The following is a 13,573-nucleotide window of genomic DNA, read 5'->3' as shown; positions in this document are numbered from 1 at the left end:
AGAAAAAATTCTGTGACAAATAAACCAAAGATTGACATTTCAAGGTTGAACAAAATGTCTTGGTTCTGCTACCCACAGATGACAAGAAACTACCCCTTCAATGAAAAGGATCTTTTGAAGTACAGGCAGTGGTCAAAATAATTGATTATAAGGTGCGAGTGGATGGGATGACCTAGATTAACAATGCCAATTTGCTGAAGAGGTACTTTGAAGGGAATGAGGCTTTGCTGGTGCAGCTATTAAGACACAGATAGACAGTGCAGGTGTGGCTGTTATAGATGCAGAACCAAAAGGTGGTGACTTTTTTTTTTTTTTTTAATAGAAGATAGACCTATTAGTCTCAAGACCACTGGGTGGAAAGAAGACATCAACATATGTGAAGAGCCAACTAATAAGCAGATGAATAAGGTGTAAGATCAATTGTGCCAGGATATGCCTCAGGCAACATTAGATCATTACAAAGACAGGATCTCCTGTCAGATTGAGACTGTACCAGGTGCCTTGTGAAAAGAGAGATCAACACTAGAACTTCAGGTGTTGGTTCAGAAAATATAAGGAGACTTTATGTATGAACTGAAAACAGTCTTCATATATGGTATAAAAAACAATATTGTAAATATATTTCTTTACTGCTGGATATAAAATACTGTTTAGTATAACCCTTAGTATTTAATGATTGTTTAGTTTTCATGACAAGAATATTGTTTTAAAAGCAGTAGTTATAACAAGTTTCATTACATAGCTCTATACAAGTTGTGTTTAATTGTTGTATTGAGCTTTAGTGATATTGTTTGCATCATCTTTCTTGAAGCCTCATAAATATATTTCATTATGTGAGTATTGTTTCTAACTAAAGGCTAGATGTTTCTAAATTTTTCTGTTATATGTTATCAGTGTATGAAGATACAGAGAGTCAAGTTAGAGAGTGTTACTGTTAGTATAGCTGTAATTGGCAATATCTGTAGTCATTGGTATTTGTAACAACAGGGATAATGAGATATTTTTTTTCTTTTCAAAGAGTGTTCTATAGTAATTGAACCAGACTGTGTGGAGTTTGATGAAAGGCAAACCATTATTTGAAACTCTGAGTACAACTGTGGTAACTCACGGGGAAACATAAGTGAACAAATCACTATTTTACTGTGATAAAAGTAATTTGTCTTGTCAATAGGGTTATAAAGTAACAACCTGTCTATGTATACATTTGATGATAAAGAGAATTATTTATCAAAGCTCAAGATTCAGCTGTGGTAAACAATAGCATAACAAACTGTTATATATAATCTTGACTTGATGTGAAAATATATTGTTTTAAAACAAGTGGATTGTACGTTTTATTTACTGTTTTAATTTATTGCCAACAAATCACAAGCACCTGCTGTAAAGAATCTGCAACCATATTTATATCTGGTGGTCAGATGTTTTCATCTTTGATGTATTACATCTATTATCACCATATTTGTTTTCCTGTATCTAAATCAGCTTTCTTCCAAGCACGTCAGCAGCTTGCAGAAGTGACATAATAACATTCATACATATTATTTTTCTATTTTATTTCCATTCTGAGCCACATGTTTGCTCTGTCATATTCTTGTGCTCTGCAGTGTTATATTGCTTGTGTGACTTCTTTCTATGGTTCCCATTCCTGTTCGTGTACCCTTTATTTTCATGATATTTCCCTAATTACTTTCATGAGATTGATTCACCTGCTTATCATACTTGCATATTCTTCCTTAACATCCAATTCTCAAAATATGTTTTCTTTGTTCTTTCACCTAGCATCTCACTTCTTCCCTGGCTGTCCATTTGCATTGTCCATTGGAAGAAATCTTTCAGTCATTCATGAGGATCACACTTAATACATTCATCACTCATTACCATTCTCCACATCTCAGTATAACTGGGTTAGTTTATACTGCTTTGTATCTCAGAATGGCTGGTATAGGTGTTAACACCTTTATTGTTAAGCAGAGAACGTTTCAACCTTCCTAGGCCATCTTCAGATTGACAAAGAGGACACCTTTATACCTACACTAATTAATAACCTAACATCCAACTGCAATGTTTCCTACAATCCCTTTTATATTCTTGTCCCTAAGATGTGTCCAGCAACAGTCAGTTGCAAACTCTCTTTGTCAACCTGAAGTTGACCTAGGAAGGTTGAAACGTTGTTCTCTGCTTATTAGTAAAAGTGTTAATACCCATACCAGCCATTCTGAGATACATGCATAAAACCACACTGTATGGCTGTTATAATCTATAATGTGTACTGTTGAGTTTGGATGTTCCACAGGAATGCTAGTAGTTTTATCCTCACAGTGTGTTGCATATAACTTTTTACAGTACAGACTGTTTCAACTCATGGACTAACTAGCTCCTACTTGCTGGGGTGGTGTACCATTGAGGCATCATCATAAGTGTTCACAACCCAGGAATCCTTCTAAGTGTGCTCAATCTCATTTAATTGAGGCTAGGGCATTGGTGTAGATTGTTTGAACCCTCCTTAAACTGTGGACCAGATGCACAATTCCCAGAACTACATAATTTTGTCTTGATGATCCAACAAAATGTAATTTACTAGTTCAGCTGCAATCCATCATCCTACTACTGCCTGAATGTCTGATGCTGGAATACAGGTAAATCAGCCAACATGTTTTCCTCAATGGCAGGCAGAGAAGCCTCATTCTACCATAGGCTAGATAATAAATTCCTAATGCCACATGGTTTAGACATGAGTGTATCCTTGCATACCATTCCTCCTTTTTAGTATCACTTAGATGTTAGAACTCAGGTGGCCTGGTTTTGGTCATTATCTACTTGGGTGGTTTAAACATAAATTGTGTTTCCCTTCTGTTTCCTAAGTTTGTGATGAAGACAGTTGGAGGCTTCCTATCAAAGACCAGAAGACATTTGATTCCACATGGTTTTGGAACAGAGTTAACCCACCAGTTATGGTCTGATGCACTCTTGCTACTCTACACCACTTGGTACATCTAGCTGTTTGTGTGTGTGCTCTTTTTCTGCCTTTTTAGTGACATGTATTTGCAATTTGAGCAAAAATTATACTTATTTCAAATACAATGAGGTTAACGTATAAATCTGGCAGTTGTTTTGGTATAAGGTTAATTGTTAGAAGAATTAACCTCCAGGGATATGTGAAGATTAAGCAGTCAACTGTTCTTCACCCTGCTGGAGGTGTTCCACAGTGTGATGTTGTTGAGGGGTCTCTCATGGCAATGTTTTTATATATCACACTCCCTAGGCACTCTTCATGTGCTTCCAAACTCTTCCACCAGTCTCTTCACCATGTCAGTATGAGATTCTAGTTATTATGTGGGTGGAGATAAGGTATTGTATATGATGTTATAATTTTTCATGAATTGAAAATGTATTTCCAGTAGATACCTTCTCTCACCATTCCACCTAACTTAAGATGCTTCTTCTTTATCCAGTCTTGAAGTGAAGATGGAATTTCAGAGTATAGAGAGAGCCAGCTGTGCTAGGACATTGTTTGTCACTCTTATTAGTGAAAGATTGTCGCATGTTGTGTTATAATTGTAGAACGTTAAACATATAAAGAAGGTGGAAGCATCAAGGATAGTAGTGAGCAAAAAGTTGTGTGCATATGGAGAGCAGCACTCAATGAGAAAGGTGAGGTGAGGTTATTATATATTCATTGGAAATACATTTTTGGTTTAGGAAAATTGTAACTTTCACACGAGTTATTAAAATTCATGTTTGTTGAACTATCTTTTCATGGGATGGACAGTAACTAAACCAAAGAACATGGAAATACAGATCTGCTTAGATTTTCAGTGGGACAGAAATACGTGTGTTCAGTAGTACCCTTAACAACTACATATTTTGTGTCTAAAATTGAAAAGTTGTACCTGATCATTCTCTTAAACCTTCAGTGTTTTCTTAATGAATTGATTTATATTTTGTGTGTTGATATAAACTTGTGATTATACAGCTATTAACAATGAAAGCTAAGGTTTAATTTGAAGGGTAATTAACACCATATTATTTAACTTCAGTATAAATCACATATCAAAGGTTAAGTAATATGCTAAACTTCTCTTTCATAAAGGTAATATTAGGTACTTCAACTTCAGAGTAAAGTTCAGATTAATATATTGATCTTTAAATTTAACGTCAAAGCTTATATGAGGTACTGGTGTTATACATTGAAGTTGAAATACCTAACATTACCTTTATGAAAGGGAAGTTCAGCATATTACTTAACCTTTGATATGAAGCAATCTAACCTTTATAAAGTGAAATATCCACATATTATCAATCCTAAACAATTACTTGTCAGTTCAGTATCATTTGTTGTTGCTGTTCTGTTCCATTCCTTTTGGATTAGTCTTCATCAAAAGTCATTATAAAGGAAAGAATAGAACAAGACATTGAGTTGTAAATGTCAAGTATCAGTTGTAACTTTGATACCTGAACTTGAAAATAGATTATTTAATCTTTAGTATAAATGCAAAGATCAATATATGTGTCTTTTCAGCATGGACTTGGTATGTAAAAATTTCATAATCTCTTACTTATACATGAAGAAATTAATGGTAGTTTTAACTTTATCTTTTTACTGGTGTATTCACCATTTTGAATGTAGTAGAAAAGAAAATGTTTATATTCATTGAATTATTTATTGTTTTTGTAGTAAATAACATTTTTTTACAGTGGAACTAGTAAGTTTAAGGGAGTCTGAAGAAAAGCTGAAGCAGCAACAGATAGAAGCCACAAGAAGAGAAAACATTCTGGTTATGAGATTAACTACCAAAGAGCAAGAGATGCAGGAGTATGCAGTAAGTATTTATCTTTCTATAAAATTTATAATATATTTAAGTATTACATTCAAGTCACCCATAAGGTGTCTTTTTATTTTCATTGCTATTGAAATAATCAATTTGTTGAGTCATGATTCTAAACATTATTCTTCATTTGAGAAATTAATAAGTAATTAGTCATCTGATTTCAAACATTGTACTACATCAAAATATTTTTTGGCTGTTGTTATTTTGTTTTGTATAAAATTTGAGGAAAAAACCTTCCTCTAATAATTACATGGTGTTTTAATAAGATTCTTACATTTGTTTTATCTCAGATAAGATATTTGATACATTTGTTATATCTAAGATAAGATATTTGATACATTTGTCATATCTAAGATAAGATATTTGATACATTTGTTATATCTAAGATATTTGATACATTTGTCATATCCAAGATAAGATATTTGATACATTTGTCATATCCAAGATAAGATATTTGATACATTTGTATAAGATATGGTAGTGCTCTATATTAAGAAACTTGTTATTTAAAAGTTATTTTTTTTAAATGTGCATCTAATAAATGATCAATAATACTGTATCTAAGTGAAGTTAGCAGTACTTTTCATTTTTGCAATTATTGTACTTTTTTCACTAGTTTTATTTGTTTGATTATCAACCATCTATATAAGAATCACAGGTAGGTTTATCAAAACATCATTTAAAGCAGTGTGTACAAAATGTTTTGTTTATATGCTGTTTTTTGTGTGTTTTCTGTGATTAACTATAATTTTTTTTTAGTTATAACATAGTTGTTATGTAAAGATCATATCTCTCCTTTCTTTAGAACCAAATTCAAGAGCTAAAGCAAGCCCAGATCCCGAGTATGGCCCAGTTGCGATCAGCTCTACTTGATCCAGCTGTCAACTTTATGTTTGAGAAAATGAGAAAAGAAGTTGACAGCACTAAAGCTCGACTGGAGGAGTGTCAGAATGAACTGAGTGCTTGGAAATTCACCCCTGACAGGTGTGGTGTTCAGCGGCCTCTGGAGGCAGTATCTGTTCTCAAACTTTTACTTCCAACATAAGACCTTTTCAGACTCATGTACTCTTTTTAACTACTGAAATCTCTCAGGTACAGTAGAGTTGTTGTCAAGACTTCCTCAAGAGTCATCACTAAGGAACAAAAGGTTGAAGGGTAGTCACATGACTGACACCCATCTTCAGTTTCCTGTTTGTGTCTTAAGAACATGGTGCATAAGGAAATATAAATGAGTAGCCAGCCCCTCTGAAGCAAAGAAATGACTGAACAGACACTAACTGTGTTTTTTATTTTCTTGCTCAGATTTAAAGGGGTTTTGGAACTGCAGACTTATCTCTGTTGGTGAGAGCCAAACTTTCACAAGTTGTTGTGGACATTTGTTTCCGCTGCCAGACTTTTAAAATGTGTTTTAATTGAGGTATTAAGCTCCACCAACATTTGGCATCACTGGGATAAATGAAAATTATGAATTTTTCTGGCTACTAAGTTAAACTACAGTTTAAGCTTTTTACTTAATCTGTGTAGCTCTCTAATGTCTCTGCAGAAATCAAGCAGTTTTAGTAGAGTAGTTTAAGAACAAATTTTATTATAACATTACAAAATCAGGATTAACAGATACCATTTTAGTCTAAGCCAGTGATTGTTTCTTAGGCATATTACATCCTCTAAAAACATAAACTAGTTTGGTTTTTATTTCCATCAGACAACAGTAACACGAATGCTGCATTTCAGTCAAGAAACGTTGAGATTCTGTAGTTCACTTCACACACAGTAATATGTTGTCAGTTCTTTTGTTTTCCTTAAATTTTTAAGTTCCCATTTTATACATTGAAACCACCATGTTATCTAGGACTTGAACACAAAAAATGTATTAAAACATAAACATGCTCCTGATAAGATTATAAACTATTATTTATTCTGATAAATACTTAAGTCTGTTATTAAGAATAACATTTATATGTTCATTTTTATATTCACTACAAGTTGAATACCAAACTAAACTTAATAGAAGAATTAATAAAGACAGTAGTTAAAGAATATAAATATGGTAAATGTAACTGCACTTAATTTTGGGAAGACATTATTATTGGAACTACTGTATATTGAATTAAAAAATGTATGGGGAAAACATTTACATAAAATCCTTAATGATATAGTAGTATTTATTTTTTAGGATGAGAGAAACGAAAGTTGCAAAATTAGGCTTAAAAACCTCAAACAGCGGTATCCTTGTGTATTAGCTCCCAAACTTTTTTAGAATGTAATTGAATAACCAAAGATTTGGAAAGCTTATCTTTGGACTGTCTTGACAATCTTCATATTGCATAATTCTTATTGCTATATAAAAAACATGCTAGAAATAGACATCTTTTGCCATATGGACTGTGTTACTAAAATATTGAGTAGCCAGTAAACAACATTAAAGAATGTAAAAAAAAAATAATTAGAATAGCAGCAATTGGTCAAACCTCATAAACCCATTGTAACCGTGAGTTTAAATATGAGTATTTTCTTGGCTATCTTAAAAAAAAAAAATTGTATAATGCACAAACAGAAAACAAAGGGCACATCTTCAAAACACTTTAACTTAGTGGCTGATTTATATTTAAGTTACATTTTTTTGTGTTCAAGTACTTTAGTGAATTACCGTACATGTATAATAAGTTTTATTTCCCTTTCAGAAAAACTGAGTATACATTTTTATGGAGAGTTTGACATGTTTGTGATTAACTAACTTTGTTGGTATATATAAGGTACTGATATCATGATTGTTTTGAATCACATATACACATTATCTTTTAGATATTGTAAAGCTTTTATCTTTGTAAATTTTCTCCTGGTTAAAAACAAAGGTAACACTTGGACATCACTAAGAACAGCATCATTCAAACCTGGTTATATATCTGTATGGTTTGTTGAATCTGTATGTATGTGTGTGTTTGAGTTTATGTATGACGGAAGACACAATTATTTTAGTAAGGTACCTTGGTTTTAAGTACAGAGTTTTAGCTGCTAGTTTTTAAAATGTGAAAACAGTTAAAGTTTTTATTGTTTAATGTATTGTACAGTCATAGCTGTTGCTGACATAAGATAGAACTTTTTGTCTGGTAAAGTAACTGGAAGGACAGTCATTATACTGTTTCAAACACTTCACATTAATATATAGAATTAGGTATTCTTTAAAATAAACTTACAAGTTGAAATCTTAATTAATTTTTTTTTTATTAAACACCTTAATAATACTTATTTTGTGAAATACATTGTGTATTTCATGACATTTAATCTGGTATGTAAAGAATACATAAATCTGTAATTTTCTGTTTTATCAAAACTGGTTAATAGTTCAATAAATTGAGGTTTTAAATGTGGATTACTCTTAATGTTGAAATGCTCAAGTGTGAAAGTGTAATACAGTATAATGCATCAGTGACAGTAATATTGGAATTATGTAAAACTTATTTTTAAACACATTTTTTCTCTAATGGAGAACATTTCCCTAGTCGATGTTATTACTGATTTAATGACTTGAAATTATAAAACCTATAAACATTAATTTAACACTTTTTAACATATTAGTATTAGCTTAGTATGTTGAATATTTGATTTATTTTCTTATAAATTTTAATATTGTAGTCTACATGGAATTATTGACCTACAAAATGTTATGTTTGTTGAGTTTTTTTATCAACTTGATCTAGAAGTATTGAGTGAATAGATAGACAATTCTGTATTATTTCTTCATTACATTTTGCTTGCTACTCAAAATTCTAAATTTTTATAAAAGATTTCTTTTTATAGTATTCTGCTACTCTCAGTGTCATGAAACCAATATTACTTACACTTACGTCAGTGGCACTACAAAATAGTTTGGTTTATATAGCTGTATTTCAAGTTGTAGCCATACAGAATATGTTGTTGTTACTTGTTTTTTATATTAAAAGAAAATGGCTATGAAAGGTTTTGGTCTTTTTATTAAATTAATTGAAATTCTAATTTGATAGATCATACAGAACATCTGAACAGGTAGTAATAAATTGCATGGAACATTATAAACTGATCTTAAGCCTAGATGGTCAAGCTAAATACTAGCATAGCATTAAGAGAATGAATGAATGGTTGTTTTGTAACAAGTAAAATTATCTTGATTTGTTCAGATATTTATCCATGGTTGTTAAAACAATTCACTATATATAAATTTAGTAACTTTTCTAGCATGTCATCATAAAAGTATTAAATTAATAGGTAATTCAACTTTAAAACTGACATTGTGTAATACATGATGTATTTATCTAAGTTAGCAAAATGTTAAAAATACATGAAACATTTGTAAAACTTAGTGCTTACTGTAAAGTATACAACATTAAAGGTAATTCAGTGAATGAAATACAAGATACTTTTATCCAAATTAGCTTAGAATGTGAAATACATGACACATTTATTCAAGTGAGATCAGTTTTTGAAATACTTGGCTCATTTATCCAAGTTAGCTTCAACTATAATTAATATTTAGAACAACTACTGCTAGAATGCAACTGAAATACCTAGGTTTAAAGAGCCATATGAAATCTAGATGGAATTGTATATCTTTTGAACTCTATTTTAGCCTCTTTGTTTTTAATTTAGTGCCACTACAAGATGTCATGAAGTGAAATAGTAATTAGCTTCAGATCATTGGGTAATGTTAATATATTTCTTCGTAATAGTTGGTATCCAAATTTTCATTAACTTGCTTCACAAAATAATATCAAATTACTTACATCAGCTGATAAGATGTCTACTGTAGAAACTACCAGTTTATGTATGGCGTTGCTATTCATCATGTACTAAATTTATGACTTTGTAAGAAATCTTACATTTTAACAATTATTTTTAAACTTATATGTTACTCTGTCACCACTTATTTCAGATGCTATGAATAGTACGAAAACTAAAAATTCATTTCTAGTTATAGTAAATAATTTAATTAAACATAATTATTTCATTTTGTCATATGTTTGGTAAAATTACTGTGTTCTACTGAATACAGTGACCCATAGTGTCACTTTCTGATTCTACTGGATGTTACACACACTACTGTTGTTTTCAATTAGAATACATCATACAGTCAGTAACATTAGTTTGTTTTTCTACTGGATGTTACTCACTCTATTGTTGTTTTCAGTTAGAATACATCATATAGTCACTAACATTAGTTTGTTTCTCTATGAAATCTGGTGAACTCATAGTGTCACATTGTGATTCTACAGGATGTTACTCACTCTACTGTTGTTTTCAATTAGAATACATCATACAGTCTGTAACATTAGTTTGTGTTTCTCTGAATTTGGTGAACTCTTAGTGTCACTTTCTGATTCTACTGGATGTTACTCACTCTACTGTTGTTTTCAATTAGAATACATCATACAGTCAGTAACATTAGTTTGTTTCTCTACTGAATCCAGTAAACCCATAGTGTCATATTCTGATTCTACAGGATGTTACTCACTCTACTGTTGTTTTCAGTTATAATACATCATATAGTCAGCAACATTAGTTTGTTTTTTTAACTAATTAAAGTGAACTTTTACTATCCCTTTCTGAACCTTTATATATATAAAAATGTCTTTTTCCAAGTGTTGTGTTTATATATTGATGTGTATTATGTCACCTTTCAAATCCACTTTGTTCAAATAGAATCTTTCATAGCCCATTATATTCAAAATATAAATTGAGTGTCACTCTTTAATTTTTATTCCAAAATATTACTTCTATACTCTTTGTATTCATAATTTTATTTTGTAAACTTTTTGTGTAACTAAAATTAGCTCTTTCTTTGTTCAACATACTCAATAATTTTAATTGTAAGGGCCAAAAGGTTTTTGTCTTTTTTCTGAATTATTTTAAAATTCAGTGCATCTATAGATACCAACCTTCTAACATTAGATATTTATGTTCATGCCCAGAAACAAAACATACTATTACTCTGAATTTTTTGTATCTGGTTTGACTGTTGTATTGTTTGAGAAATGTAATAGACTGCATAGATCACATTGAATTAGAGTTGTGAGTCTAACACCAATAGTTTTGGACCAGTAAAACTGTTTGATTCTGGAATCCCATACATATCAACTTTGAGTTGATAGAACTGTCAAAGTTCATGGTATATTGTGCAGTAGGTTTCAGGTACAGAGAAATAACTTATATTATCCTCTTTCATGGGTCCCAGAACATTATGCTTGTGTAATTTTAACAAAATGTACAGTGGTATAGCAACCACTTACTCTCTTTTCTGTTTATTAATACCCTAAAAAAATTATTCTCTTTTATCAGATTTATTGCACTCAAGAGTTCTCTAGATACTAAAGTTATAATCTCTGCTAAATTGAGATATTAGCCTTTAGTGTTCTGAAAGTAAAATGAAAAATTCTCATGTACTTTCATGTGTGAGTACTTTGTTAACCATCATTGGCAGTGTCTGTACAAGTTTGAGTTTAGAACCAACAACTGGAAAATTAAATGGGTAGAAAAAGTGAAGCATTGTGCTGATAGAGAAGAAACTTGTCATTGAAAGTATGTTTTGGTAACAACATAAAAGACAAAAGTTAACAGGTGGCAAAGAAACCATTTGGAGAAAAGCAATGCTAAATGAGTGTACCAGTAACTGTTGGTGCATAAAGGACAAAAGAATTTTCAAAACACTTTCTCTTTTCCAGCATCAAGACCTTTTTTACAGAAAAACTAATCCAACTTTTATCCTAGATTATGCAATAGTGCTTGTTTAAATTGTTTTTGAGTTGACTGTTTAAAAAACAAGGAAGACCAGATTGAGATAAGAAGACATCTAAAGGTATGGACAATGTTTCATATAATTGCCATAACAGGACTTGTAGTAAGTGCAACAGGTGTAGTTTTCACGTGTAGGACAAGATGCTGGGTGTATTTCTGTTTTCAGTTTTGTTTCGTTGGCCACTTTCATGACTGTTTTTAGTATAGTGATGCTATTACTCATAGTCATCACTTTGTTGGTATATTAAATTTAGCCCAATGGTGGAAGAACATATCAAAGTCACTAACAGACTTGTTTCTTCCTTTCACTAAACTTCACTGTGAAGCATGTGTAAAAAATAATAACTGTTCACACACTCAAATTATTGTGCCAATTATTAATTTTTTTCCAAAAGTCAATAAACATAAGCTATTTGAGAAAAACAGTCATACCATTCTTTTTGTTTTATAACTTTCTCAGAAAAAATGATAATCTGTCTTTGGGGAAAATATGTCTCAACTCCTATTATTGCTGCATACTTATATATTAATATTTTATATTCTCAGAATGTATAGTGTGAGTTGGAGGGTTTAGGTGTTTTATACATAACATTCGTTTCTGGATTGAAACTAAAACATTATTCGTTTCCTGTCCTTTTGATTTTTACATTTTTGTTTGGGTTTATTACTGCTGGTAAGGCCTGGCTGTAACATTCTTGTAATATCCTTATATATAATAGTCAGACTAATTTTCATGGTTTATTTTTATTAGAACAAAATATAAAGGAATTATTTAGCTCAAGTTCTAGAAGGTTACTACATTATTACCAAATTATAACCTATTAATTATTATACAAACTGATATTTATAACTTGTATTGTACAAACTTCAACCAGTGGACACTGATACTTACAACTTGCTTTGTACAAACTAATATTTACAACTTGTACAAACTAATGTTTACAAGTTGTGTTGTACAAACTGATGTCTACAACTTACATTGTACAAACTGGTGTTTACAACTTGAAATTCAGGCTTTACATTAAAAAGATGTCTTCTTTCAGTTATTCTTATTTTTACAATCCAATTTTTATACAGTATGTTTAAAACATCTGTAAAAAGTAGTTAGCAGATAAATGTACTGAATGTGCTCTGATAATTTTGTTTCATTTGTCTGACATTAGGTATTTATAAATTATTAGATAATCACCTGTCTTGCTGAATGTTCTTTATTCTATTTTTATGAAAGATGATCAAAACATGTTTATGGCATGCTTCAGTAAAGAGTATTGGAAGTTGGAATAACTGTGCTCTCACTAATTTGGCATAGGTTTCTCTTTTCCTTCCATTACTCTTGCATCTTTATTAGTTTTTTTCTTTTTCAGTCTCTGTTGTATGATATAAAGTATGAATTAATGAACCATGTGAATTTCTAAGAATTAACAAATAATTTAACTTTTAAACATTGAGCTTAACACTCCTACGAAAAGTGGGGCCTAATAGGCCCCAGAGCAACTTGAAAGGTTATTAATATTAGGCTAATAATTTTGTATTTAAATAAAATTGCCATTTAAATCCATTAATGAATGGATTAACGAGATTCCCACTGTCCCTATCTACTATCTAGCGAAACCACAGCCAGGGGAACAGGCTTGGAGGAATCAGGACTAGAAATGTCTTTTCATAGGAGTGTTAACAACTTATTAGTTATTAGGGTATATAACATGATCAACTCGCTTGTTACACAGAAAACTTTCTCACTTTCTCTTGCATATTCCTTGAAGGTTTCCATGGGTACTTTCTTCTAAACATGTGATTTCTCATGGTTTGCATTACTGCATAATAATGACATTATTACGCAGCTAAAGCCTTCCACCAATAGGAGGGGGACACAACCTCCCTCTATATTTTTGTAGTTGTGATCTTCATTTTTTATTCTTGGTACTGACATGGCTAGGATATCTTTCTTAATGTTTATAATTTACAGCATAATAAAGATA

At 31.1% G+C, this 13,573-nt stretch overlaps 1 protein-coding gene across 3 annotated transcripts in view; it reads left to right on the top strand.

Annotated features, from left to right (window-relative positions):
* The window catches only part of fl(2)d (Pre-mRNA-splicing regulator female-lethal(2)D), an 83,178-nt gene that overhangs the window by 46,250 nt on the left and 23,355 nt on the right, over positions 1–13,573 (top strand). For all 3 annotated transcript variants that reach the window (XM_076501004.1, XM_076501002.1, XM_076501005.1), the window contains 2 exons: positions 4,696–4,820; positions 5,635–5,813. In XM_076501004.1, coding sequence (XP_076357119.1) covers positions 4,696–4,820; positions 5,635–5,813 — 304 coding nt within the window. The remainder of the gene's footprint in view (positions 1–4,695; positions 4,821–5,634; positions 5,814–13,573) is intronic.

This window comes from Tachypleus tridentatus, chromosome 5 (assembly GCF_004210375.1).
Source record: "Tachypleus tridentatus isolate NWPU-2018 chromosome 5, ASM421037v1, whole genome shotgun sequence".
In the NCBI taxonomy this organism is placed as follows: domain Eukaryota; kingdom Metazoa; phylum Arthropoda; class Merostomata; order Xiphosura; family Limulidae; genus Tachypleus; species Tachypleus tridentatus.
This window is presented reverse-complemented; position numbering and strand designations above follow the sequence as displayed.